General features: G+C 37.0%; 1 protein-coding gene across 1 annotated transcript in view; it reads right to left on the bottom strand.

The window, feature by feature from the left end:
• PEX7 (peroxisomal biogenesis factor 7) overlaps positions 1-27,427 on the bottom strand; it is an 81,689-nt gene that overhangs the window by 17,292 nt on the left and 36,970 nt on the right. Inside the window, exon 9 of the mRNA XM_033094085.1 lies at positions 9,231-9,330. Within this exon, the coding sequence (XP_032949976.1) occupies positions 9,231-9,330 (100 nt within the window). The remainder of the gene's footprint in view (positions 1-9,230; positions 9,331-27,427) is intronic.

Below are 27,427 nucleotides of genomic sequence, written 5' to 3'. Positions count from 1 at the left end.
ATCTATCAGCTCTAATAGCTTCTTGGTGGAGTCTTTAGGGTTCTCTATATATAGTATCATATCATCTGCATATAATGATAATTTTACTTCCTCCTTACCAATTTGGATGCCTTTTATTTCTTTTTCTTGTCTGACTGCTGTGGCTAGAACTTCCAGCACTATGTTGAATAGAAGCGGACATGGTGGGCAACCTTGCCTTGTTCCTGATCTTAGGGGTAATGGTTTCAGCTTTTCCCCATTGAGTATGAGGTTAGCTGTGGGTTTGTCATATATGGCCTTTATTATGTTGAGATATGATCCCTCTATTCCCACTTTCTTAAGGGTTTTTATCATAAATGGCTGTTGGATTTTATCAAATGCTTTTTCTGCATCTATTGATATGATCATGTGATTTTTATTTTTCATTTTGTTAATGTGGTGTATCACATTAATTGATTTGCGGATGTTGAACCACCCTTGCATACCAGGGATGAATCCCACTTGATCATGGTGTATGATCTTTTTAATGTATTGCTGAATTCTGTTCGCTAATATTTTGTTGAGGATTTTTGCATCTATGTTCATTAGAGATATCGGCCTGTAGTTTTCTTTTTTTGTGGTGTCTTTGTCTGATTTTGGGATCAGGGTGATAGTGGCTTCGTAAAATGTGTTTGGGAGTCTTCCCTCCTTCTGGATTTTTTGGAAGAGCTTGAGGAGAATAGGTGATAATTCTTTTTTGAACGTTTTGTAAAATTCACCTGTAAAGCCATCTGGTCCAGGGCTTTTGTTTCTTGGGAGATTGTTGATTACTGATTCAATTTCCCTGGTGGTAATCAGTCTATTCAGGTTTTCTGTTTCTTCTTGAGTTAGCCTTGGAAGGTTGTATGCCTCTAGAAAATTGTCCATTTCTACCAGATTGTCAAATTTGTTGGCATATAGTTGCTCATAGTAATTTCTTAAAACTTTTTGTATTTCTGCGGTGTCCGTTGTCACTTCTCCTCTTTCATTTCTGATTTTATTAATTTGGGTCCTCTCTCTCTTTTTTTTAATGAGTCTGGCTAAAGGTTTGTCAATTTTGTTTATCTTCTCAAAGAACCACCTCTTGGATTCATTGATCTTTTGTATTGTTTTTCTGGTTTCTATTTCATTTATTTCCGCTCTGATCTTTATTATCTCCTTCCTTGTGCTCCCTTTGGGCTTATTTTGCTGTTCTTTTTCCAGATCCCTTAAGTGTGAAGATAAACTGTTGATTAGTGATGTTTCTTGTTTCTTTAGGTAGGCCTGCAATGCTATGAATTTCCCTCTTAGGACTGCTTTCGCGGCATCCCATAGATTTTGGGTCGTTGTGTTTTTATTTTCGTTTGTCTCGAGATATCTTTTGATTTCTTCCTTGATCTTCTGGTTGACCCATTCATTATTTAGTAATAAGTTATTCAGCCTCCATGAACTGGTGTGTCTTCCAGTTTTTTTCCTGTAGTTCATTCTAATTTCATAGCACTGTGATCAGAGAAGACAATTGGTATGATTTCAATTTTCTTAAATTTATCAAGACTTGTTTTGTGGCCTAACATACGGTCTATCTTGGAAAATGTTCCATGTGCGCTTGAGAAAAACGTGTATTTTGCAGCATTGGGGTGAAATGTTCTGAAAATATCGATTAAATCCAAGTGGTCCTATGTATCATTTAAGGCTGTTGTTTCCATATTGATTTTCTGTCTGGAAGACCTGTCCTTTGTTGTCAGAGGTGTGTTGAAGTCCCCTACTATGATAGTGTTACTGTTGATCTCTGTCTCTATGTCAGTCAGTACCTGTTTTATATATTTAGGTGCTCCTATGTGGGGTGCATAGATGTTTACTAGGGTTATGTCCTCTTGTCGGATAGATCCCTTTATTATTATATAATGCCCATCTTTATCTTTTAATATGTTCTTCATTTTAAAGTCTATTTTGTCAGATATAAGTATTGCAACTCCAGCTTTTTTCTCATTTCCATTTGCATGAAATATCTTACTCCAACACTTCACTTTCAGCCTGTGTGTGTCTTTTGTTCTAAGGTGAGTCTCTTGTATACAGCATATACAAGGGTCTTGCTTTCTTATCCAGTCAGCCACCCTATGTCTCTTGATTGGAGCATTTAATTCGTTTATATTTAAAGTGATTACTGATAGGTACATAGTTATTGCCATTTTAAAATTTGTAGTTAGGTTGTTTTGATCTTTCTTCTATTTACAGAAGTCCTTTTAGTATTTCTTGCAATGCTGGCTTGGTAGTAATAAATTCCTTTAGCTTATTTTTTTCTGGAAAGCTCTTTATCTCTCCATCAACTTTAAATGATAGTCTTGCTGGATAAAGCAATCTAGGTTGTAGGCCTTTGTTTCCCATCACTTTGAGTATCTCCTGCCACTCCCTCCTGGCCTTCAATGTTTCTGTAGAAAAGTCATTTGATAGTCTTATGGGAGTTCCCTTGTATGTAACCCTCTGTCTTTCTCTTGCTGCTTTTAGGATTCTCTCTTTGTCTTTAAGCTTTGCCATTTTACCTATAATGTGTCTTGGTGTGGACCTGTTTGGGTTTATCCTGGTTGGAACTCTCTGTACTTCCTGGGCTTGTATGTTGGTTTCCTTCATCAGGCTGGGGACGTTTTCAGACATTATTACTTCAAATATGTTCTCAATCCCTTGCTTCCTCTCTTCACCTTCTGGTATTCCTATGATGCGCATGTTGTTGCGCTTGATGTTATCCCAGAGGTCTCTTAAGCCATCCTCATTGTTTTTTATTCTTTTTTCTTTCTGTTGTTCCGTTTGGGTGATCTCTGCTACTTGTCTTCTAAGTCGCTGATTCGATCCTCTGCTTCACCTAACCTGCTGGTAATTCCTTCAAGTGAGTTCTTAATTTCAGTAATTGTGTTCTTTAATTCTAACTGGTTGTTCGTTATGATTTCTACATCCTTCTTTATGCCTTCTCTAAGCTCCTTAAACATTCTTATCACCAGTGTTCTGAACTCTGTCTCTGAAAGGTTGGTTACCTCTGCTTCATTTGGTTCCAGTTGTGGAGGTTTCTTCTGTTCTTTTATTTGGGATGTGTATCTTTGTTTCCCCATTCTGGCTGACTCTCTAGTGTTTGCTTTGATGTATTAGGTAGATCCCCTAGAGTTCTTAGTTCTTGCTAAGTTATCTTATGTAGTATGTGTCCTTTATATTTGACTTGCACTACGTCATTCTTCTCCTCTGCGTGTGCTCCAAAGGTGACTCTTGTGTTGTGTATATTGTCCTGTTCAAGAAGATCTTTAATTGCTTTTTGCTTGTGAGTAGGTGAGGTTAACTCCTAGGCTGACTCGTTGTGAGACTTGGCTCTGCCCACCGCAGGGCGTTCTGCTGCGTGAGGGTTGACCACTTAAATGTGGTTTGGCGTCTATGGGCTCTTGTGCCTGCAGAGAATTCCCTCTGGGTGTGTGACTTGTAGGTCAAACCCAGTAGTACTCTGGTTTGGTCTGGAGTTGGCCTCTAGATATGTTGAATCTTGTGCCTCTTAAGCTGGGCCCTGGTAGGGCAGTTTCAGAACAAAGCAAATCACCAAGCACAACAACAACAACAACAAAGAAAAAAATCAAATACATTCACATGTAAAAACACCCGATATCCTCCACTCAACACAGGCGAAGATATCAAAGATATAAAGACAAAGCAAAACAAAACAAAACAAAGCAAAACAAAAAGCAGCGCCAGTCTTGGCTTAAGCCCACCAAGTAATGTCCAGGTTGTCCTCTGTGGTACCAAAGAGTCCCCTGCTTATTGCGCAGGCAGAGCTGGTCACCTGGTGCCCAGAGTGACTTTGGGACTGTAGATTTAAATGTGTGGGCCTGAGGGATCTGGATGATAGTTTTTACAAAGTCAGTGCAGTTTCTGCCCTTGCCTGCACACATGCACACTAAGAGTAGCACCACCAGCCCCGTGTCCAGTACTCCTGAGTTTTAGGGCACTTCTTCAGTGTGTGTGTGTATGGGGGGTGCGGGCGGGAGATTTCTGAGCTGCCGAAAGCCCAGAGCTGAGTCTGCAGCTTACTGCTGATCCCTGGGAGTGTCTCTGCAGTTGCCCTTGCCCCGCCCTAGGCAGGCCAGAAAGGGTGGGGACTGGGGGTGGAGGAGTCTCTTATCTTCTAGCCCAGCCAAAATCACACTCTTCCCAGCCTCTTCCCTGGATCAGAGCTGCCCGTCAGTCTTCCCAGAGCCTGAGTACTATGGCTCCTCTGTAATCTGACACTACTCCTCAGTTCAGGGTCTAGTTTAAGTCTCTGGAAGGGCGGGGGTAGGATTGGAAGAGCGGGGGTGGGGGGAGGAGCCCAGGTATGGAGTCTCTGTTCTTTGTCCGCCCCAGGGCCCACTAGCTGCCCTCCCGGCGGGAGAAATCAGCTGTGGGATGCAGGGGAAGAGCCCACCTCCTGGTCTCTGTGCTCTCCGTTCCACCCTGGGATCCCGTGCGTGCCTGGAACTGCGGGTGCCACCGTGGTTTTCGCCGCCGCCGCCGCCGCTGGCCGGGACCCCGCAGCGGGCCACGATGCCGCCTTGGGCCGCGAGTTTTCACTCCGCTCCCTTCCTTCCTTCCCCTGCTCGCCCAATTAGCGCACCTTCAAGTAATCCTTCCACGAGTCTCTTAGCTGTTCTGTGTGATGAGCAAAGAGTTCTTTGATGGGTTATAGGTCCCGTTTGTAATAAGATCCGGAGGATAACTCAGAAAGTGCGCCCCGCTGCCGCCATTCCTATGATGTCATCTCCATTTATCACTTTTAATGTCTTTTAATTTGGATGTTTTAGACCATTTATATTTAATGTAATTGTTGAAATGGTTAAATTTAAAAGTTTCTCCATATACGATCATGTCATCTGAGAACAGAGATAATTTTACTTCTTCCTTTCCAATTTAGATGGCTTTTATTTCTTTTTCTTGACGAATTGCTCTGGATGGGGCTTCCAATAATACTATGTTGAACTGAAATGATGAAAGCAAGCATCTTTGCCTTATTCCTGATCTTAGAGGAAAAGCTTCCTATCTTTCACCATTGAGTATGATATGGGCTGTGGGTGTTTCTTATGTGACCTTTATTATTATCATGAATGGGAGAAAATATTTGCAAATTATATATATGATTAGAGGTTAATATCCAAAATAATAATGAACTTGTACAACTCAACAGCAAAAAAGCAATCCAATTAAAAAATGGGCAAGAGATTTGAATAGTCATTTTTCCAAAGAAGACATACAGATAGCCAACAGGAACATGAAAAGATGCTCAACGTCACTAATCACCAGGGAAATGCAAACCAAAACCACAATGAGCTATCACCTCACACCTGTTAGAATGGCTGTTATCAAAAAGACAAGAAATAACAAGTGTTGGCGTGGATGTGGAGAAAAAGGAACACTTGTGCACTGTTGGTGAGAATGTAAATTGGTGCAGCCATTATGGAAAACAGTATAGAGGTTCCTCAAAACATTAAAAATAGAACTACCATATGATCCAACAATTCCACTTGTGGGTATTTATTCAAAGAAATCAAAAACATCAATTCAAAAATATAGATCCACCTCCATGCTCACTGCAGCATAATTTACAATAGCTAAGTGTCCATCAATGGATGAATGGATAAAGAAAATGTCACACACACACACACACACACACACACCCAAATGGAGTATTATTAGGTTATGAAAAAGAAAGAACTCTTGCCATTTGTGATAACATGGGTGGACCTTGAGGGCATTATGCTATATGAAATAAGTCAAGACACAGAAAGACAAATACTGTATGATCTCACCTATATGTGAAATCTAAAACAAAACAAAGCAAAACAAAAAAACAAGCTCTCATGGTTGCTAGACGTGAGGGGTTGGGGGTGGAAAAATGGGTGAAGGGGGTCAAAAGGTACAAACTTCCAGTTAATAAAATAAATAAGTCATGGGGCTGTAATGCACAGCATTGTGACTATAGATAATAATACTGTATTGTATTTTTCAAAGTTGCTGATAGAGTAAATCTTAAAAAAAGTCCTCACAAGAAAAAAAAGTTTTTGTAACAATATGTGGTGACAGATTTTAACTACTTATTGTGGTGTTCATTTCACAATATATACTAATATCGAATCAATATCTTATGTACCTGAAACTAACATGTCAAATATACCTCAGTAAAAAAATAGTTTCTATCATTTTTTTTTCTGTTTTTAAATCTTCAAAAGCTTTATAATGCAATTACAAAGAAAAGCAAACACAGTAAGGTCTACAAGGCAATTTGACCACTTCCTAATTCCTATCACTCTTCCTATTCACTAGGCTCCAGCCACACCGACCTTCTTTCTGTTGCTTAATCATACCAAATCCACTACCAACTCAAGGACTTGACATTTGTTGTTTCCTCTGAGAAAAACATTCTTTCCTTAGATTTTTGGATGCCTGGCTCCATATTATCATACAGTTTTTCAGCTCATATTTCACTCTCTCAGAGATCCTTCCCCAGACCATTCAGGCAAAAGTATCCCTTCCCCCATCATTCTCTATAAAATTGCTCTAATTTTGAATAGCATTTACTACTATATGAAATCATCTTGTTTCTTTACTTATTACTTGATTTCTCCCACAATGCGTAAGCCAGCGCCATGAGAGGAAGAACACAGTCTGTTTTATTTGCTGCTTTTTTCTTAGTATGTAGAACAATGCCCAGCACTTGGTAGGCACCTGACCAATATTTATAAATGATATGATCATATCATATAATAAGTGAATGCATATTTTCCCAAAGCATCATTTGCTTCCCTCTATTTAGCATTTATCACACTACACTGTAATTTCCTGTCCCACACAGCTATAGATCAAAAAATAAGACAAAATGAAAGAACGAATTAATGAATATCAAAAGAGCATTAATAGAAATAATAACTATGTAATAATTTCAAAAGATTAAAAATAAACTACTAATAAAAGATACATTAAATAACAAAAACTCTTTATACTTCATTTGTGTGTCCTAAAACGCATAGCAAAAAAATTATGTAAAGAAAAATTGACTAACACTGAATAGGGTAAAACATAAAATTTAGTCAATAATCTCAACACTTCATTTTTCAAAACATGACAAGAAAACAAATATACTTTCTTAAATTCTAAGGTTGAATAATATATCATAAAGAAGGATGAAATAATTTCTTTCATTCTCAGGTACTAGCCAGGCTCCCTCCCATCACAGGGTCTGTAACATAATGTTACGTTTGCCTGTTTGTGATCTATCTTCCTTTTGTCCCTTCATACAGTGAACGCCTACTCATTCATCAGATCTCAGACAAGCCACATATCCTTACAGATTTCTTAAGTAGGTCACATATCTATCCTGATTATGAACTCTTGAGGAGCAATGTACTTCTCCGTCATAGGTTTATCACAGCTGTCCATTTACACTCATTTGTGAGATTCTTTGATCTAACAGTGGACATCATGAAGGCGGGGCCCATGTTTATTTTCATTCCCCACTGAATCCCTACTACCTAGCACAAGGTCTGACATATGAAAATATCTATGGAAAGAATAAATGAATGAGAGGGAGTGGTCTTGTTTCTAAGGTCCCTCTTAATCCCAAGATTATGTCCCACCATGAATTAAATCAGGGGAGATTTGTAGCACAATTGGACTGTACATTATGCCATTGAACCTGCTGCTTATTTAGAGCTCAAAGAACCCTGCTTTTCTACTCCTATTTGCTCTCAATAGCAACTATTTCCTTAGTACAAATGGAATTTAGTTATTGAACTGGAAGAGATGGTAGCAGTCATCAGTCTACAAACAAAATACATGGCCTTGTAATAAAATCTCTTATTATTTAAGGATATGTAAAATCTAATTAATAAATCCTCTGAAAACAACCTTGCTTTTAATAAGGTGCTCTATGAGTGGAGGATTTTAAAAACTTTTGGAACTCCTCAGACCAGGGTGAGCGACTGCCATGACTGAGGAAATTGAGGAGGCGTGTGTGCTGCCTCAGGCCACAGTCTGGACTCACAAAGTATAGGTTAACGGAAATATATGACAGGGAAGTATTTATTTAGGGTCTTTTGTTTGGTATCGCCATGTTCTAATAAATACAACTTTTTTTTAATTTTTATTTTTTTAACCTGGGATAGCAAACAGGTATGATTATTTTATTAAAAATCACCTATAATAAATGTATTTCTCAGGAAAGAAACTAGTTCATTTGAAGTGCATTGTATATTTACGTTGAAGAAAATGCCATTTCATCCATCACCATTTCAGTTCATTCTCTTCTTAGATGCTATTAAGTCATCTTTTTTTATTAAGTCATTTTTAAACAATTATTCTAACGTCAATTAGACTATTCTAATATCTAATGAGAATAGTTTAAACTCAGGATTGTATCTTGAATTCCTAAAATAAAAGACATGTATTCATTTAAATTTAAGAACACAGTAATGAGCAATGGGATTTGCTTTTTGTCTAACTTCTAAAATTTGTCATAAAAGCATAATTTCTTAGTCATACTCATAATTTCCACATATTATGCTGTTTCATAGATATGTTAGTGTTTTCACATAGTCTGTGTTATAAAGTGCCTTATCACTAAACATATTCTAGTGTTTCTGATCTGAGTTTCCAAAACTGAAACAGCTTTAAGAAAAACCTAAATATTTAAACTCTCAAGTCCTCAAGAGAATAAAAAGGGGGAAATACAAAGTTCTTAAATTAAAACAGTAGCCATTCTCCTTTACTTTGTCCCCCATCTGAACCCTCTCTTTCAACACAGGGTGTGGAGATGAGGGTGACAGTCCTGAGAGGGAAATGACGTGTCCATTATCTCAACTGCTTAGTGGCACAGCTGAATCTAGAACTACACACTCTTGATTCCCACCAACCTCTGAGGACAATCCTTCCCCATTCCATTCTTCTCTTGTCACCCTTTCCATTGGGAGAGGTCTACTCAAAGCCTTCAACATGTCAGGCATACTACTTTTGAGGAAGGTTCCTTTTCCTCTCAGAAAAGTCAGTCTTTCAAGAGGAAAGAGGTGTGTTCAGTTTCTGATAACTTTTTCCCTAGTATTTCAAATGCTCACGTTTTACAGCAAACGAGATCAGGATGATGACTTTGTTCTTTCCCAAAGGCAACAATTTTGTTCATAAAAGCAACACATGCCATACACAGAACTATTTGGGAACTGTACAGGTAGGAAAAACATCAGGAGATCAACGTCCATTACCTGAGTAGGACTCTGAAGACTTAAATCTAAACCACAAGTAAACTCTGTATGATGTTCCACTGTTTCAAGAAGAGGGTCAGGCTTTGAAAAATTCCAGAACCTGTGAATATAAACAAAAAGGAGTAACTGAAGTGTTAAAACTACCAAAAATTTTATCTAAGAAAAAAATAGATATTTAACATAGCAAAGATTTTATCAAAATAGGTTCAATCGATTCATAAATGCAGAGCCCCACTACCTCTACATTTAAAATCTAGTAAAGAAAACAATGTACTCCAGTCAACAAACAATGGAATTATTAATCAATCTACCCTTATTAAAGATTATTATATTTCCATTAGTATACCTTGTAGGAGGGAAACTTAACAAGTTTTAGTTATTTTTTTTTTGTTTGTTTCATATTGCACAAGGACATTTGAGATTCTCATCTCACTAGGCTTTTATAGCAATTTCTAAAAGCATTTATGGCTATAAAATATGAATATTGGAATATATGAGCTCTAATATTTTATGATTTTAAATACTTCATTTCTCAATGAATGACATGAAAAGATAGGTTTAATCTACATTTCAACAGCAATTCAAATGCTTTAAAAAGAATCAGTTCTCTTATGAAAACCTCTAAAATTCTTAATCTTTCTTTTTTTTTTTGAGGCACAGCCTGTCTTATAGATTCCATGTCAATGTAATTTCTAAAGTAAAGAAAAACTGAACTGTGCTTTCCTGGGCCAATGTTAAGTGTTCTATTTATCCTCTATGGACTGGGAGTGGTCATATTTACCATAATGTATCTGATTTCTACTATATGGAGAAGAATTTGGCCCTATTTTCAATACACAAAAGAGTACTTTATTTCTAAAGCTTTATTCGCTCATCATCTTTCTTATTTGACTCTACACACACCAGAAGAATGGTACATTCAGAATCACAGAGTCATACTCCAAGTCAGACTCCCTAATGATGTACAACATGGAGCACACTGAAGGGTTATGGATCTTTTTGAAAGAGAGTAAATACACAAAACCAACAGTCAGTTTGTTTAACCTGGTGGTATTATTCTCCTAACAAATACAGAGTCGGTCTTATTAAGTTTGAAAAGGGCTGTTGCTATGGATAATCCAGTGTGGTACCAGAGAAACAATGAACGGACAGCTCATTTATCAGTTCGCTGAAATCTACAAAATATTTAAGGAGAGTGATTTTATTTTTGAAAATTTGCCTGTTCAAACAAATGAGGGAACAAGCTGCAGTCCTTCTGATAAATCATACTAGTGGTCTCCACTGCTTTTGTATGTTTGTTCCTTTGGGTCTAGAGACAGTGAATTGTACTGCAATCTAATTTTCTAGATCTTGATAATGTTTATGTAAGCAAAAGTAAATATGTAATTGTGTAATTTCATTTCTAAAACATGGTTATTCACTGATTTGTAATATTTGAAACAGTAATCAAATGATTTTGTATATATCCACTATGTTCCAAAAAATATTCAAAATGGTTTTTTAAAATACATATTTAATATGGCAAAAAAATAGTTAAAGGAAAAGTAAGGGTGGGAGAGTAAAGTCAGACCTGCAATATTTATAAACAAAATTTTATTCCATGAAGTTAGATATGCTTAACAGGGGAGGACTTCTCACGATGCTAAGCTTTCCAGTAGGCAAAGGAAGGGAGACAGAATCAGGCCCTGAGTTCAGTGTCTACAACCAAATCACTCTTGGAAACCTCAGAAAGAAATTCACCCTTGCTAATTCATGGAGAATACACCCTATGCTTACATAATAAAGAGCATCCAAAACATGTCTTACTGAAACACAGAGATGCTCTTTCCTGGGGGGCACCCCAAAGAGCAGTTGGGTAGAATCATTCTATGGGAAGGTCAATTTCATCCAGGTATTCAGCTCTCTGACTTCATTTGGGATTTAGATTTTATTTCGGTAGAATGGATAGGCTAAATACTCTTTAGTCAAACCATAAAAATTGGTTTCCTTCATAACTTTTCAAGGATAATAAAAACCAACAGGGATTCATTTAAAACCCCCTGACACGTTCCTGGGATGCATGCTGTTTTTGTTATTTTGTTGTTTTGAGCCAGTTAAGGATAAGGCTGCACGGAAGACGAGACAGGTGGACCTTATGAAAATTAGGGTGCTCAGCAAGGGCACATGTGTGAAACCATTCAACTTTAGCTTGAAAGTACAATAAGGGAAGTCACACATGCAGGAAGGCTGAGAATCTATTCAACGAGTCAATCTAAACGGCTCTAACTCATGTCTTAATGTCAGCCAAGGCCCCATGTTGCCACGCAGCAGCCTACCCGTCTGTCTCCTTGTACCTGCCACTCAAGAAAGGAGAGTCTGTGAGACGGATCCTTTCAGGGACTTTGCTTCACCTTTGTGTTTGCACCTTATGTCTCCCTGTTTGGCCCCGGAGGATGGCTGGTCAGCCAATGACGAGTAAGATTCCACACGGGGGCGGGGCGGGGGGAGCTTTGAGGGGGTGGATTTAGGGGAGACAGGCTAAGGAGAGCCTCTGCCTCTGTGGCTGCATTCCTTCCCACAACCTGCAAGGGAAGAGATTCAATGATGTGCCCTCCATCTATTCATATGCATAAAGGTTTTGTCCCTTGGGGAAGTACATACATCCTGAGGCTTACCATTCTTCTGCCTGCAAGCAAGGGTGGTTGGCTTGAATCAGTTTCCTATTATGATGTACGGGATTCACGGATCTTGAGATTGACAAGCTTTATCTCCTTTACTTCACCTAACTAATAAAAGCTAATGCGTTGGCCCGATTAGGGCGCTCAGTCCTTGAGGCTGCAGGCCCCTTGGCCCCGCTTAAACTCTATTCATTGCTACGATCTTTTCTTAACCCTGCGACGCCCTCCTCGCTCCCCACAACCCTCGTCACGTGGGACGCGACAGCCCCACATAGTTCACACCAGAGTCACCGCCATCATAATTTTTAACCTCAAAACAAATCATCAAGTACTTATTTGAATTTTGCAAAGAAGTAATCAAATAAAATGTATGCTAAAACTCAAAGGATACTATTTGATGAAGGGAGGGTTGATCTCGTGAATGACAATAAACGCACTATTGGCTGTCGTACCATTTCACAGCTCTGACAGAAATCATGTAATAAACAAAGTGTGTATTATGGTGCAAAAATTATGAGAGGTTCATTTCCCGTAGAATGGCTGACTAGGTAACTAGATTAACATTCTTACTGAAAACAACTACAATTGCTAGATAAAATACGAAAACAAACAACCACCACAAAACTTCCTAGAGGCATCAGTGAGGAACACTTCAGATAAACACTAAGTGAAGTCTGAAACCAAGAGGAGTAAATGGAACAACAAAGTCTGCTTTTGCCCTGAAAAGATTTGCTACATAAGGAGAATCGAAGTCTCAATTTCCTTCACCTCAAGGGGATCAGGAGCCAGTAAAATAAGAATAAATTAATATTAATATTTATAATTTAAAAATAATTCACAGTAAACTAAAATATCTTATCAAAAAAATAAAGTTAAATACAGTAAAATTGCACAAGGTAAACAGTTGAGAAAACCAAAAGCTAAGTAATGTGTCTATAACTATAATTTATTTTTTAATCACTAATAGCTTTTTTAATAACAAAAGAAATGTATGGGGGTGGCCTGTCAGCTCAGTTGATTAGAGCACAGTGCTGTTAACAATAAAGTTGCCGGTTGGATCCCTACATGGGCCAGTGAGCTGTGCCCTCCCCAACTAGATTGAAATAACTGCTTGACTTGGCGCTGATGGGTCCTGGAAAACCACACTTAAAAAAAAAAAAGAAAAAAGAAATGTATGTATTTCTTTCCTCATTCCCACTCTTTAATGGCAACCATTGTTAACAGTTTGATGTGTACAGTTCCAGATTTTTCTATGCATCTCTGTTAGAGTCCCACCAGGAAGCAATGAATTGTAAGGAGGAAGTGACGGGGGAAAGTGAGAGGTTCACCAGGTTTTCTCACATTTGCAATGAAGGAAATGGACAAGGTCTCTCCTTGCAATCTTCTTCTGGACTCAAGGGTCCCCTAAGTTCTGAGGGCCTTCGTGTACCTACCATCCAAGTAACATGAGCTCTTTTTTATTGGGAGAAGTCAGGCTACATATAGCATTAAGTGCTCAAATAAGGCACACTGTTTTTAAGTGAAATGGTTATTTGGTCCAGCATATATACTACTTGGTGCCTTTTTGTCTCTTTGCTGATGAAATCACTGACTATTTAAGCTCTCTCATGGGAAGTAAATATACTGGACAGGCCTCCAATGATTAAAAATATTACAGGCCTGTAGGAACATTTTTCATTTAAATTGGAGATGGAGAGAGAGGAAAATTCATCGTAGTACAATATCTTGTGTTTTGTTTTGTTTTGTTTTGCCTTCTGACACCACAATTCTTTAACAAAGTAAGTATGTAGCACTGTGTTAAACATCAAAACTATTTCAAAAATTAAGCTGAAATTCCTTTTTACTAAAATGTAATTTGAAATCTCTATATTAGCACTTTTAAAATTTAGCCAACAGAGGAATTCAGTAGAAGGTTTAAAATATTTTTCAAAGTCTTCTTTTTCTGCTCTCAACTTATGAGTTAGTTAGTAATTGTTTGTGAGTCTTTCCTAACTACAACGAGAAGATGGGGAAAAGTTTTGGCTACGTTTTAATTCCTTACATGTACATTAATTTTATTCCTTACCTGTATATTCATTTTAGTTGTGTTTTTAAAATTTTAAGCAAACTGAACCACTATTATTCCTTCTCTTTACACCGCTTTGGTGTATAACAACAAAACACATCATAATGGCTTCTTTTCTCCTCATTTCATTACTCATTCATTCAACAATGTATGAGTCCTACTATGTGCCAGGTATTGTGTTAAGCCTCCGAAGCAAAACAGACATGGCCTCCACCCTCTTGGAGCTCCTAGTTTGGTGGGATGGAGTGACATTTAAAAAAAAAAAAAAACAACAACAAAACACAAATGTAACTGCAATTGACAAGTACTTCAAAAGAGAACAGAGGATGATGTAAGAATGATGTCCTGAGTAAGTGACACTGAGCTGAAATCTGAAGGTTGACGAGTTAGCCAGGCGGGCAGCAAAGATATCAGCTTGCCCCTTGTCAGCGAAGAAGGAGCCTGATGCCGTGTGACCGACAGGGCCCATGAGACTTTGGCGGGAAAGGGGACGAGTGTCACACAAGACAAGCAGGACCTGATCACACAGGTATTGCAGGAAAATAAACTCAAAGAAATTATGCAATCCCTGGTGACACAGCTAATACATGCAGCCCTAAAGCACAGACTCTACTGGTATCATGTGCAGTACTTTTCCTGCTGAAAGATGCTGCTGGTCACTTCTTCTCTAGGCCCGGGCCATGCCAGCAAATCTGGAATCTAGGTGGATCAGGAATTATTTGGGTAGTTTTGATTAACACCCTGAAAGTTCAAATGGACTTGGACCAAGTCAGGCCTCCCTGACACTCCTCAACTGTGACACATAGACAATTCCAGAAGCCAAAGCCCATGCCAAGACTCCTTTGGCCTCCCAATTTACATTCAAAACCAACATCCTAAGAAAATTACAAATTAGAATATATCTGGACTCCAATGGCAAGGAGTTTAGAAATTTTCTTTTCTCTCTTCTAACATATTTTTTTTTTAATATGGACTACTGCATTCTGTCATCTTTCATGCTGTCTCCTCCTAACTTAGGTATCACTCAGCTGATTAGCTCTTTTTGTAACCTCAGAGGTTCCCATCCTTTTAAAGTGAGTCCCCCGAGGAGAACAAATGGAATCATGGGCTTAGTATTTTATCATCTGTATCACTTTTGGAGGGGGCTGAAAAACAGAAATTGCAGACACGCAAAATTCTGTACATTTTGTAAAGAGCTAAACTTTCATTCATTAACTCAAAAGTATTTATTGAGAGCTAATGCTCATTTATTTGCATGATTGGGTTGGAGAGCTGTTTTTCGCTGTTGTTTTGTTTTGGGAACTGGCAATAACAAAAATTACATTTAAAACAGAAAAACACTAATTGCCTACTAAATGAAGAATATAAGATTAATTTTGAAGAAATTTCTGAACAATTTTCAAAGATGACTTTTAGAACACTCAATTGCAAATATCAGAAACCGTATAATATTTACAAACTTTCAAGGTTAAACAGGATAAAATTCTAGACTTAAGCTGCTCTACGAAGATGAATTATTTATAATATTTCAATTAAAACTTTAATTAGACCTGTATTTTAAAGGGGCTGACTCCACTTCATCACGATAAATAAAGTACAGGAACCACATACCACAAAGCCTAGATAGAGTACTTTGACAAATTAAAGAAAACCATTAGCTGATGGAAGGCTCCTTTTGGGAGTATTTATGGCTGCGATTCACTGGAATGCAGGATGACTTTCTGAAAAATGACATCCAACAAAAAGAGGTAAAGGAAAACTTCCATAGAGTTTGTTTACTGCTTACTGGCACAAAATGAAGAACTATGAAATAATTTTGCAATCAAGTTTCAGACAAGTATCTGACTAGAAATCAAAATGGTCAGAACTCTATCTACTCATGGAACAGTATTATTATCTCAAGGATAACAACAGTCTGTATCTGAACTGCAACCAGCACCGAAATGTGGACGGCTACCTAGAGCAAAAGATCACTTCACAGAAGTGTGGACAACAATGGGATCGAAATGGGATCAGAGGAGGTTGCAGCAGAACTTCATTCTACACCCAAATGTTGAGGAACAGTAAACCTACAGCAGCCGCCTGCCTGTGCTTTGGTCATTGACTCGTTACGTGCCCAGGAAATACTTAACGTTCTCATCTCTGCAGCTGAGCATTTACGAATACACCCACTCAGGTTGTTAGGTTGTGCAGTGTCTGCATAGCTTACAAGCAGCTCCTTTATTTAAGTTCTCTCCTCACTGGAGGACAGATACAGTGATGGGGATACAGGGGAAAGGAAGGCAGACACTGACAAAGGAAGGAAGGGAGAAAGAAAAAGAGACACAGAACAGACTAAATCATTCTGTTTACTTTTCTGGCGACTGGACATGAAAGCTTGGGGAGAAAAATGAGAAGGAAACGTCAGTCTGCAGAAAGAGCAGGAATGCGGGAGCAGACACTCAGAATAAAGCAGTTTCAGGACCTTCCTTAGGCCCTGCTACACTCCTGCCTCTGGGGCGCTGAGGGACCCATATCCTGAGAAACAGTCCCCCTTTTTTATTTAAACGAGCTCAAGATAGTTTGTTTCACACACAAGTGTGCACACGTGCACGTGTATGCACGCTCTGAAAGATATAGTAGAGAAAGACAAGGGGCTCTGAATTTTAAGATGAAAATAGATTAATAATTATTGTGTGTGGTTTTTTTTTATTCTGTGTATGGTTGATTCCATTAAGTCATATCTCTAAGAATTCAATATTAGAATATTTATTTAGTGTTGCCACATTCTAGGCTGGGGCTTCAGGACAGAGCTCAAGGGTGAATTATTTATCCCTGAGTTCTTAAAGGACAGAGTAAACTAACAACTGACAGATAATACCCAGTTGATTCTAAATAAACAGGCCTCCTCTGTGTGCAAATAGCTAACAGGGAAACACTGAGGTCTGCTCAATTGTCTTCTTCTTAAAAACTATAATTGCACAGATTCGAGTCCACAAATTCTACAAGGCTTATAACAAAGAACATCATCTTCCTGCCCCACCCCCTCACTCTTTAATCTCAGGGGCAATCACTTTAAATTCTTTGAGATGTTTCTTCTGATTTTATTTACTCTGTTTCTAAATAATATGCTCAGAGAATTCATTGATTCCTTTCATTTTCAGATACTATCTTCTGACTTCCTACTATACATTAGAAAATATATACAACAAAATCCACACTGATGCCTTACTGAAACTGCACAACAGAATTTTTTAAAAATTATAATGCAAATTAGCTGACAAACTGCATAAATTTTCTGTTGGAACTAACCAGCACAATTCCAAGTTCAAAGCAGTGACTTAGATTGGGTTAACCTAAGGCTTAACATTCCTCACTCCTTTTAGGTCTCTCTTCATGTGTTTGCATTAGGTTTGAATTAGACGTGGGTTTGCTTTGATTCTTAAAGAAAACTGTTGGTACTAAATAATTCTGAAAATGTTCTGCAATTATAAATCAAGGTACTTAAAATCAAAAGTCTTACAAGTTTCTTTCAATTAGTGTATGTTGTTTCATTTGATAGGAAATTATCTTCATTTTTCACCTGGCATTTAACTTGCAAAATCACACTTCACTTCATCAAAAGATCTTTCCAGTATGACAACAATTACAACAAGAATTTTCTAATTTACACAAGTCAAATGGAAAAACTCTTTGGGGACAAAAAAAACAACATCCAACATATCAACAAACTCAGGAGTGACTGCTCACGTACACAAATATCTTAGCCATTAGGTATAAGAATCGCAAAGAGATTTATCAGTAAATCACATATTACAATTAGTTGTAGAAAAAAATAAAAACATCTGTAACTTTAGTTAACAATAAGGATACCAATAAAATGATTCCAAATGTATTAAATAGCACAATTTTGCAATCTTGTCAGTACTGACTTAACCAATAGAAAGGCAAGTTTTCTCCCTGAAAAATACCATTTTCTTATCCCAACAGGAGGTTTCCACGCGAAATTCAGTTTTTATTAATGACAGTTTTAAACATAAAGTGAAAGCCATGTTAAAATATAATTATTTGCAGGCTTTTACAGTCAGAGTAACCAAAGGATATCATCATTTTTCATCTAATTTAAATTCACTTACATTTATAAACAAATTTATTTAGAATATCCATGTCCAGGTGCCAAGAACAAAACAATGAAACAGACAAGTCCAATCCTGTAATCAGGCAATGAGCTTTATTAACACAAATACATTCAATACTAAAAAATCCTGAGAATTAAGCCAATACGCGAATGCCCAGATTCTCATTCTTAAAAAGAAAACTAAAGATGACTACATTAAGTTGCTGTCCTAGATCAGTGGTGAAGTTTGGTGAACCTTTGCCACAAAGCAAAAAACGTGATAAAGTTACAAAGACATTTATATCTAAGCTATCTGAAAGGCACAGAACATTAAACCACTCTTTGATCATTTAAACAATTCATAGTTCTTGCAAACGTTAACAATTAGTATCATATCGTGAGCCACACAATTACTTGTGATTCGATGAACAAATGTAAAGAACTTAAAAGCAGCTATCTTAAAAGATGAGGTAAAATGATCATCTGAAGCTGCACACGAGCTCACATTCAGCCACTTTTGCTATCTATTTACTTTTACTGACCTTTTTTGTGGGTAAGGGGACTAGGTAAAGTTGAAATGAAAGGTTTATGAGACAGAATACATATTCAGCTATACTATCTGTTTACTTTGTCTGACCTTTTTTTTGGGGGGGGAGGGGAAGAAAGAGAAGTATCTGCCCATGGAAATCTCTGTGTTAATAAACATTAGGATCAAAAAAGCCCATCAACCACACCAAAGTTAAGACACTATATGTAAAGGCAAATCCCACGAGAGTAAAATGTGACAAAGATAAAAATAAAAGGTATTTCTGTATCTGCTGCTTTGTTAAGATTCTATGCTTGCTACAATCCAATTAAAGGCCATTTTCCCACTTACACAATATAATAAAGCTAGTTGTCTTATTTACAATTAAACAATATATTAAATATCACATTTATTAGAAGGTATTAGTAAGAAACGTTTTCAGTGTCATATCTTACAGAGCAAATACAGCTTACTTTTTTCTCAAGTGTTTCTATTTTAAAAAGTACCAACCCACAGAAAAATTCAAAGAATAACGTAATGAACACCCATATACTCTTTATCTAGATTCACCAATTGTTAAAACTTTGCTTTACCTTTCTCTCTGTACACATACATATATAAAATATTTTCTGTTGAACCATTTAAAAATAAATTGCAGACATCATCACGAGCATATACTTACTTACAGTAATGTGGTACTAAATGCAGAGTTTCAGGTACATATATATGAATGAAAGAAAGAAACTAAAACTTATTGAGTGCTTGAAATGGGCCAGGCACTATGTGAACAGCCTTGAATATACTGATATTTAGATCTTCTAACACTATGTTTTATGACTGAGAAAATGACAGCTCAGGGAGGTTAAGTGACTTTCTAAGAGATTAAATATAATAATAGCTAGTAATTACATCCAAGATTTTAAACTGCATCGCTTTTTCTTTTACATCGTGCTGCCTTCCTAAGAAATAATTTTTAACAAGTAGGTAATATATAATGATTCAGAGGAAAATGCAGATTGAATTGAAGTAGAGGTGGTCACGTGGTTATGGATTTGAACAAAGTGACCCACACATACGCATATATTCAACTTTGTATAGTGTCCCCACTGTCTGGCTCATGCTGTACTATACTCACAAGGTACGCCGCCCCCACCTCACCGTGACAGTGCAGTAAGAATTCCCACTCACAAAGCTCCACAGTAGCTTGAAGCAACATGATTATCCTATTCAAGTTACGCCAGGTAAGGCATGCATCATGACGACCTTCACTCTCCCTGTGGTACTTACATTTTAAATCAGGAAGCATTATCATTATTAATATTCCCATTTCAAATATCTCCTATTTTTCTGAGCACTTATTATATGCCAAGAGTACTTACAGATACTTTGAATGAATCCTCTGAAATAAACAGGTATCATTTCTTGTATTTCATAGCTAGCAAGTGGAGGAGTCAGCCTTTCACCTCAAATCTGACTAACTCAAAGGTCCATATAATCACCCCACCACACAATGGATTTCTAAACCACAGAACTTTCTTATATGTCTCCATAGAGCAAGGCATGGAGGGACAGGGCTGATTCTAGATAACCTCCTACCCCACTTTGTACTTCTCTCTCACCTCCTTATTAATTTTGAATTTTATGAAATTATAATTTATGAGTAGAGATTTAGAAAAAGTTAGCTATTTTATTGTATCTTGCACTTATTCGTTTTGAATAAAACAGTTACCAAGTCTTGATCCTAGATCTATTCTAATCTCTCCCAATAAAATCTTAAACTTATATAATTTTGAAGTTATATTGTACTTTTCAGAAATACATCCCATGTGGATGTAGGACTCAAAGTATTTTAATAACAGTAATATAGTTTACTCAATGACAGAGCATCTGATAAGGTATTTACTATAGTAACATTGCACATATTTAGAAATCTTTTGGGAGGAACAATAACCCAAACAGAGAACCCAAAATAGAAAAGTGTGTATATGTGATAAACTGCTATTTTTAAGTCTATAAATTTTGTTAAATGAGCAGATTAAAAATTGTATACACAAAAGGAGAATAACATGAAAAAGCAACTAGAAGTTGAAAAGGTATAAGGAAAACACATAAAAAGTGAAAGAAAATTAAAACCATATAAAGTTAAACTTTCTGGGGCCCATAATTCCCCAGGACAGCTCCACACTACACAGAACAGTTCAATAACTGACACAGTGCCAGCAGTGGTCAGAGAGGTTAGAATCTCGTTAAGGAAGACTTAAGACCGTGTTCATAAATTATACCTCAATGAAAAAAGATTAAAAAATTTATGATAAGAACATATGAAATCCTACCCAGTAACCTACTTAAAATTCGGGTTAACCTATGTAACTTTACTAACCATTGTCATCCCAATAAACTTTAATAAAAATAAATAAAATTAAATAAAGAAATAAATAAATTCCGGTTGTGTCTTTCTAAACATTTTTCAATAAAAATGTGTGTGTTTGTGTGTATATGTGTACATGTACGTAAATGTATATATGTACATATCTATATATACACATATATATATATATATTAAAATTCCAAAAGGTTTGAAAATCCATAATTATTAAGATAAAAGTTACGGCACATAACCTTTTATGCATCCATCATTGTCAAGACTCACTTATGTGGAATGCTTCAATGCTGAAATGATTATAGAGATTATCATTAATGATTATCAAATCATTGATTATCAAATGATTAATGATAATCTCTATAATCATACTGTATGATTATTGTATCTTGGCGATACTGTATCTTGGTGATTTAGTCCCTATGGAGAACATGATTACATAATAGGGGAAAGTTATACATATTTAGAAATAAGTACGTCGGCTTACAAGAATTTCCAAGTATGGTCTAACATAAAAACGCTTGGAAATAACGTGAAAAAGCAACTAGAAGTTGAAAAGGCATAAGGAAAACACATAAAAAGTGAAAGAAAATTAAAACCATATAAAGTTAAACTTTCTGGGGCCCAAGTCTAGCTCCATCACACGCCAGCTGTGTGATATGTGCCAGCCATTCCACCTCTCTTAGTCAAATGTCTTTTGGATAAAATAAGCACAGCCCCACAATAGTGTTGTGTGGATTAAAGGAAATATTTCATGTGAAAATATTTTGCAAACTAGACATAGCTAATCAAAAATAAGAAGTTTACTATAAGAACAGATACTGAGGGGGACGAATTTGAGGCATAATGGAGGTCTGTCTCCTCTTAGACCTTCTCCCAGCCAGTGTTCCTATTGCCCGAAATCCAATTCAATAGGGGCACTGCTGGAGGAAAGGGAGCCAAGTGCTAACTGTAGGGGCTGCTATGGGCCATTGTCGGATTTCGTGACCTTAAATGCCAGTAGTGTCCCCCACCATTGCCACAAAACCAAATATGCCCCACTAAGAGTTACTGTAGGTTTAACCTAGAGTGCAAATTCAATTAGAAAACATATGCATTAAGCCTCAGGTCCTTTTACCTCTATATAAATCAATGGATGAGAATGTTTTTCTGCAAGCTCATGGGGAGAACATGAAAGTTCTAGGCACCTAAGATGCACGGAAGGGGAAACATGTTCTGCCAAGGGGCAGAAAGCCACTGAAAGGAGAGGAGGTAGCAAGTGCTCAAGGAAAGTTTATCTGGTGTATACCTTTCCGGGCATTTTTCAATGAAAATGCATATATACGCACATGTTATAATTACAGAAGCTTTTAAAAATCAGTAATTAAGATAGCAATCTTCTAGGTCTGAGGCCAGCCTCAGTGGAGTACTGGAGCCAGCTCACACCGACTTGTGAGAGCTGACTGCATATCTTTTCCCAACCAGATGTTTACTGATATCATATGACACTGGGAGCTTGATACTGGCCATGGCGGGAGAATTTGCACCACTGAACTCATATCTCAAACACTACACATCAGGTTCCCCCCACACCCCTAGAGAGCCAGTTGGTAAACATTTATCAGCACACCATCGGTCAGCCCTCATTGCATTTTATGTCGAATAATACATTGTTAATAAACTTGAATGGTGTCACTATCAGGTCGTATGAACAAGAGAAGCACTGACAAAAATACTGTTACCTTATGTTTATATTTTTAGAACTCAGAACATGTTGACAAATAGATTCACACTGTCACCAAGTACTGAAGTCCAAGGAAGCAGGGGACAACAAAAGGCCTGGTTGAGGCTGCCTGCTTTTGTTGCCATAAAATAAAAACTATTACCTCACCTTTGAAGACTAGAGCTGAAACGGGGCTCAGCCTCAAAGAGATGGTCTCCTGCCACCATCCATTCTGGCAGTACTAATAATGACCATAGCAGCAAACACTTGCTTACATAGCACTATGTGCCAACATGGTGTGTATATTAATTCATCTAATCCTGACAACAATTCTACGGGGTAGGTACTATTGTCCTCTCCATTTTACAGGTGAGGACATTGAGTCACACAGTTTTAAACTCGTCCAAGTTTGTTCAGCTAGTAAAAGGCAGTCTGGCTCCATCGTCTGTAGCTCTGGCTCCTATTACCAGTCCACATGCTCCAATCCACAATCAGTCCACTGTCCATGTATCTTCCACTATATCTGACTTATGTCTCCCACTACGCCAACACACTGACATGTTCAGGGCTCCTGGAGGTGTGCTTCTATTTCTCTCCAAGCCTTCACTTTCATAATTTCCAGAGCAAAATACTCCAAACTATTACAACGGCTGACAAATAACAGATATCCTATAAATATGCATGAATTTTAAAGCGGAGTACAGCTGTACCATTTTGTAACCAAGAAGTAGCGTAACAGTTGAGTTGAAAACATTAAAGTTGCTGGTACAGGCAGAGAGAGTTTCACATCGTACAAGCTATGGATGAGCACAGCTTGATAATATTAGAATTAAAATTCACTTCGTCTTTTTCTTGCCAAAAAATCTTTAAGTCTAAAAAAAATACACTGCTGTTTGGTTTATTATTACCAAAGACCATTGATTAAAACATGTTTCAAAGGTTAGAATATTTATAAAAGTGTCATGAAATTGAAGATTGTTACTCTGAGGCTAAACTGACCATTTTAGCTTTATCGATTTATGAAGTTACAGCTTTAAATACGAGAATTATCTTCTACAATGTGCAAGAGACAAAATGTTGCTCTTCCTAATGAAAAAACATAATTCTAGCAGCTTTTACTTTCCTTTGGCTGTCATACACACTTCATGTGTTGATTTCTGACTGTGTGTATGAAATGATCTACTTGGGAGGAAACCAGAAATAAGCATTCAGAACTCAAATCATGCTTGTGCGTGGCTTGGATAGGAAATGTGGCTCGGGGTAAAAAAGGAACCTAATGGAGAGTGTATAAGGAGATGAGAATATGCTAAAATCCATGGTGATTACATTCATAGAAGAATGGAAACAATTCAGTATGAAATATTTTGGATTTAGTACTATCATCAGTGAAGTTTAGAAAGAACCACTGTGTATTTCTATAGAGTAGCTTGCCCATCAGCTAAAGGGAATTCTGATATGTTTCATAAAGGTTGGAGTTTTTATTTAATCTAAACCATAATAAATAATTTCAAATGCCATATTACATATTACTTTTTAGATTTTTGTTACTTATTCAGTAAAATATAATGAGCTACTATACAGATAAATGATGTAAAGCTCTTTCTATTAGATATGATACTATATCCACATAAAATAGAAACATGAAACTTGCATTTCATAACACTAAAATATTCATCATGTCATCAGTTTTGATCTAATGCCCACCATATGAACTATTTTTAAATGAAATTTTAAAAGCCTAAAAACTAAACAGAGAAAAATGGGCAAGTAAACGAAAACTTATATTTGAGGAACTGTATTATAAAAACCAGCCACCCAAAATCGGGAGGTGCTATCTGTATAATTATCTGTGCTAATATTAAACAGATTACTGCTGGTCTTAGGTCTTAAATCTTTTTCTTTTTCTTAAAATGGCTTTTTGGCACTGAAAATATCATCAATCCAATGAGATTTAAATTTCTTCAGAGGATTAATCTAATCATATCACATGGGGTAAAAGTCTACCAAAACCGCACCTTTTCTGACCTTTCCAATGAGTGATCACCACACACAAATAATGAGAGACTAAATTCACACAAGGCATTAGTACAATTAAAGTCAAATTCTTAACATGTTTTGAAAGTTACAAATATACATCCACAGAATTCATGTATTCAAAAATATGTATATGAAAAGTTTTTAAAATGATTTTGTTTTCCTTGTCTATTTACTTTCCTTTTCATAAAAAAGTCTTTGATGATCTTATACTGAAATACAATCACTAGCTTCCAGTGACATTTAGTACAAAAGCGAAATAGTAATTTAGTAGGCACAGTGTATGTTAAAATTACAATTTTCTAACTGGAAAAAAATAATGTTGCTTCTGCTTGTGACACGATTTGGTTTAAGTTTTTCACTCCACTTCATATGGAGAAAATATTTACCAATTTTGCAGGGAAAAAAAAAAAGAATTCCAGGTTTCAGAGATGACATTCCCATTAACTGAGACAGATAATATAGGTAAGTCCACAAGTCTGCAGAGGGAAGGAAGGGGAGAAACGAAGAGCTCAGGGAGAGGTACCTGTTTGGATACTCAGGCGTCTGTTCCATCCAGCATACAGCTGAAGATGCCACCTTAAGGCTCTTGAGAGCGATGGTGGGGGAGGGAAGGCGAGGAATTATCATGCAGAAGGGATACTGAAAGAGTGCTAAGCCAAGGACTACCCAGTTTAAGGAGAGGAGAAGGAGATTCCATGATGAAGCATAAGGAAGCAAGGTTCAGAGGAGAAAGAAAAAAATTAAAAAAGAACACAGAATCCCCAGGGTAGGAAGTTCCAGGAAGGAAAGTCTGATGTACAGTGTAAAACATAGCAGCAAGATCCAGCACCACAAGGGCTGACAGAGGGCTGGACTTGGTCTTACTGAGTGAGCTCACTGGTGGCTTCTGCCAGAGTAATTTCAGAAAGAAGTGGGGGCTGAAGCCAGTTGTGCATTCAGGTGATGAACAGACAGCCGTAAATGTGTAGGACTATATGCTTTCAAGAGTCTATCCTGTTTCCCCGAAAATAAGACCTAGCCAGACAATCCGCTCTAATGCGTCTTTTGGAGCAAAAATTAGTATCAGACCCGATACTATATTATATTACATTACATTATATTATATTATATTATATTATACTATACCTGGTCTTATAGTAAAATAAGACCAGGTCTTATATTAATTTTTGCTCCAAAAAACGCATTAGAGCGGATTGTCCGGCTAGGTCTTATTTTCAGGGAAACACGACACAAAAATGCTTAAGAGCTGAAAATTAAAAGTAATTTTTAATTAAAACCAATATATAAAAATTAGCATCATTAATTGACAAATGTTGTATTAAGCCCATCTGAAAACAATTTCTAGGTTAGGTTTTACAATTTCACAAAAATTCATAAGTAAGCATAACGATTGCCAAGAAATAATCAATAGTGAGTCACTCATTGCTGATCACTTCAAAAGCAGAAGTATAAAAATCCTGTCAACATAATTAGCCTTATTTAATCAGTGATGTGGATCCATTTTATAGATTCAGATGACCTGGGATGAAACCTCCCAAGTAGAGTACCTGGGACCGTAATGGCCTTAAAGTGGCCATGGTGAGTAGAAGCTTAAGAGGACTACAAAGCTTGGCTAAGAAGGAAATAGAAAAAGATGGAAAAGAGAAGTTAAAGGAAAATACAGGATAAAAGAAGAAGTTACAGGCTGAAAGTTAATAGCGACTTGGAGAATGATGATACAAGAGAGAGAAGAGGTAATTCCATGGAGCAAAGTCCTGGAGGAAATAGGACTGTGTGGGATTAAGAGCACCTAAGGCCAAGGGTAGCAGAAGAGCAATGGATGCAGACACAGAGGTACTGATTTAGATACGTTTGCAGGCCTGCAGTGGAAATTGAGATAATTTGTGTGTGAGCCCTACAACTTTCGTAAGAGAGAAATAAGACTTTTTACTGAAAGTGCAGGGAATAGGATTGTTGAGGTGGATTCAGAAGAGAAGCAAAGGTTGGGAATAGTGAAGAATTGCACAGTATTTTCAAGTATGTCCTCTCATGTAATTCTTATAGTCTCCTGAGCTTGTAAGGACAAATATTACTAATTCCACTTTCATATAAAGAACCTGGACTCTTAAGTTATGCAGGAAAACTGCCTATTAGAATGTATTTTCCAACTATATGTTAAATATATTATTTAATTATAATTTTAGTTTTTCCAAGTGCTTACAAATAAAGCTCTGATACTTTTGATCACATAGCATGTCACAGAACCACAACCTAAGCCATTTCTCTCCCCAGAAGCACTAAACATCTATCCCATCTCCAGTCCTACTCAGGAGTCAGGAAAGAAGCAAAACCTAATGCTTAAAAGTGGAGATAACAATAAGACTGTGAGCCCCAAATTGTGATGAATTTTGAGCATGGTTAGGTACCTACAAGATTTTAGAGCAGTGTAGTCTACATTCAAAAGCCCAGTCTTAACGAATTTTCCTGAAACAACTCTACATCTACAAAAGTAAGGCATTTCCCAACTCGGTAGTATTCAGGGATACTTAGCTGAAACAGGGAATAGTCAGTAGGATTTAGATCATAATGATAATCCCAAAAGGAAAATACAGGCAGTTACTAGGTCTCCCCCTTTAATCAGAAACAGAATGGTGAAATGGATTTATGATGTCCCTTGATTGATATGCTCCCAAAATAAGAAAGACTGAATTAAAACTGTTAAAGACACTAAAATGAGATCATCAAAAGAGCAATG

The sequence above is a fragment of the Rhinolophus ferrumequinum genome, chromosome 3 (assembly GCF_004115265.2).
Source record: "Rhinolophus ferrumequinum isolate MPI-CBG mRhiFer1 chromosome 3, mRhiFer1_v1.p, whole genome shotgun sequence".
In the NCBI taxonomy this organism is placed as follows: Eukaryota; Metazoa; Chordata; class Mammalia; order Chiroptera; family Rhinolophidae; genus Rhinolophus; species Rhinolophus ferrumequinum.
The sequence above is the reverse complement of the archived record's forward strand: the minus strand, read 5'-3'. Positions and strand labels throughout refer to the sequence as shown.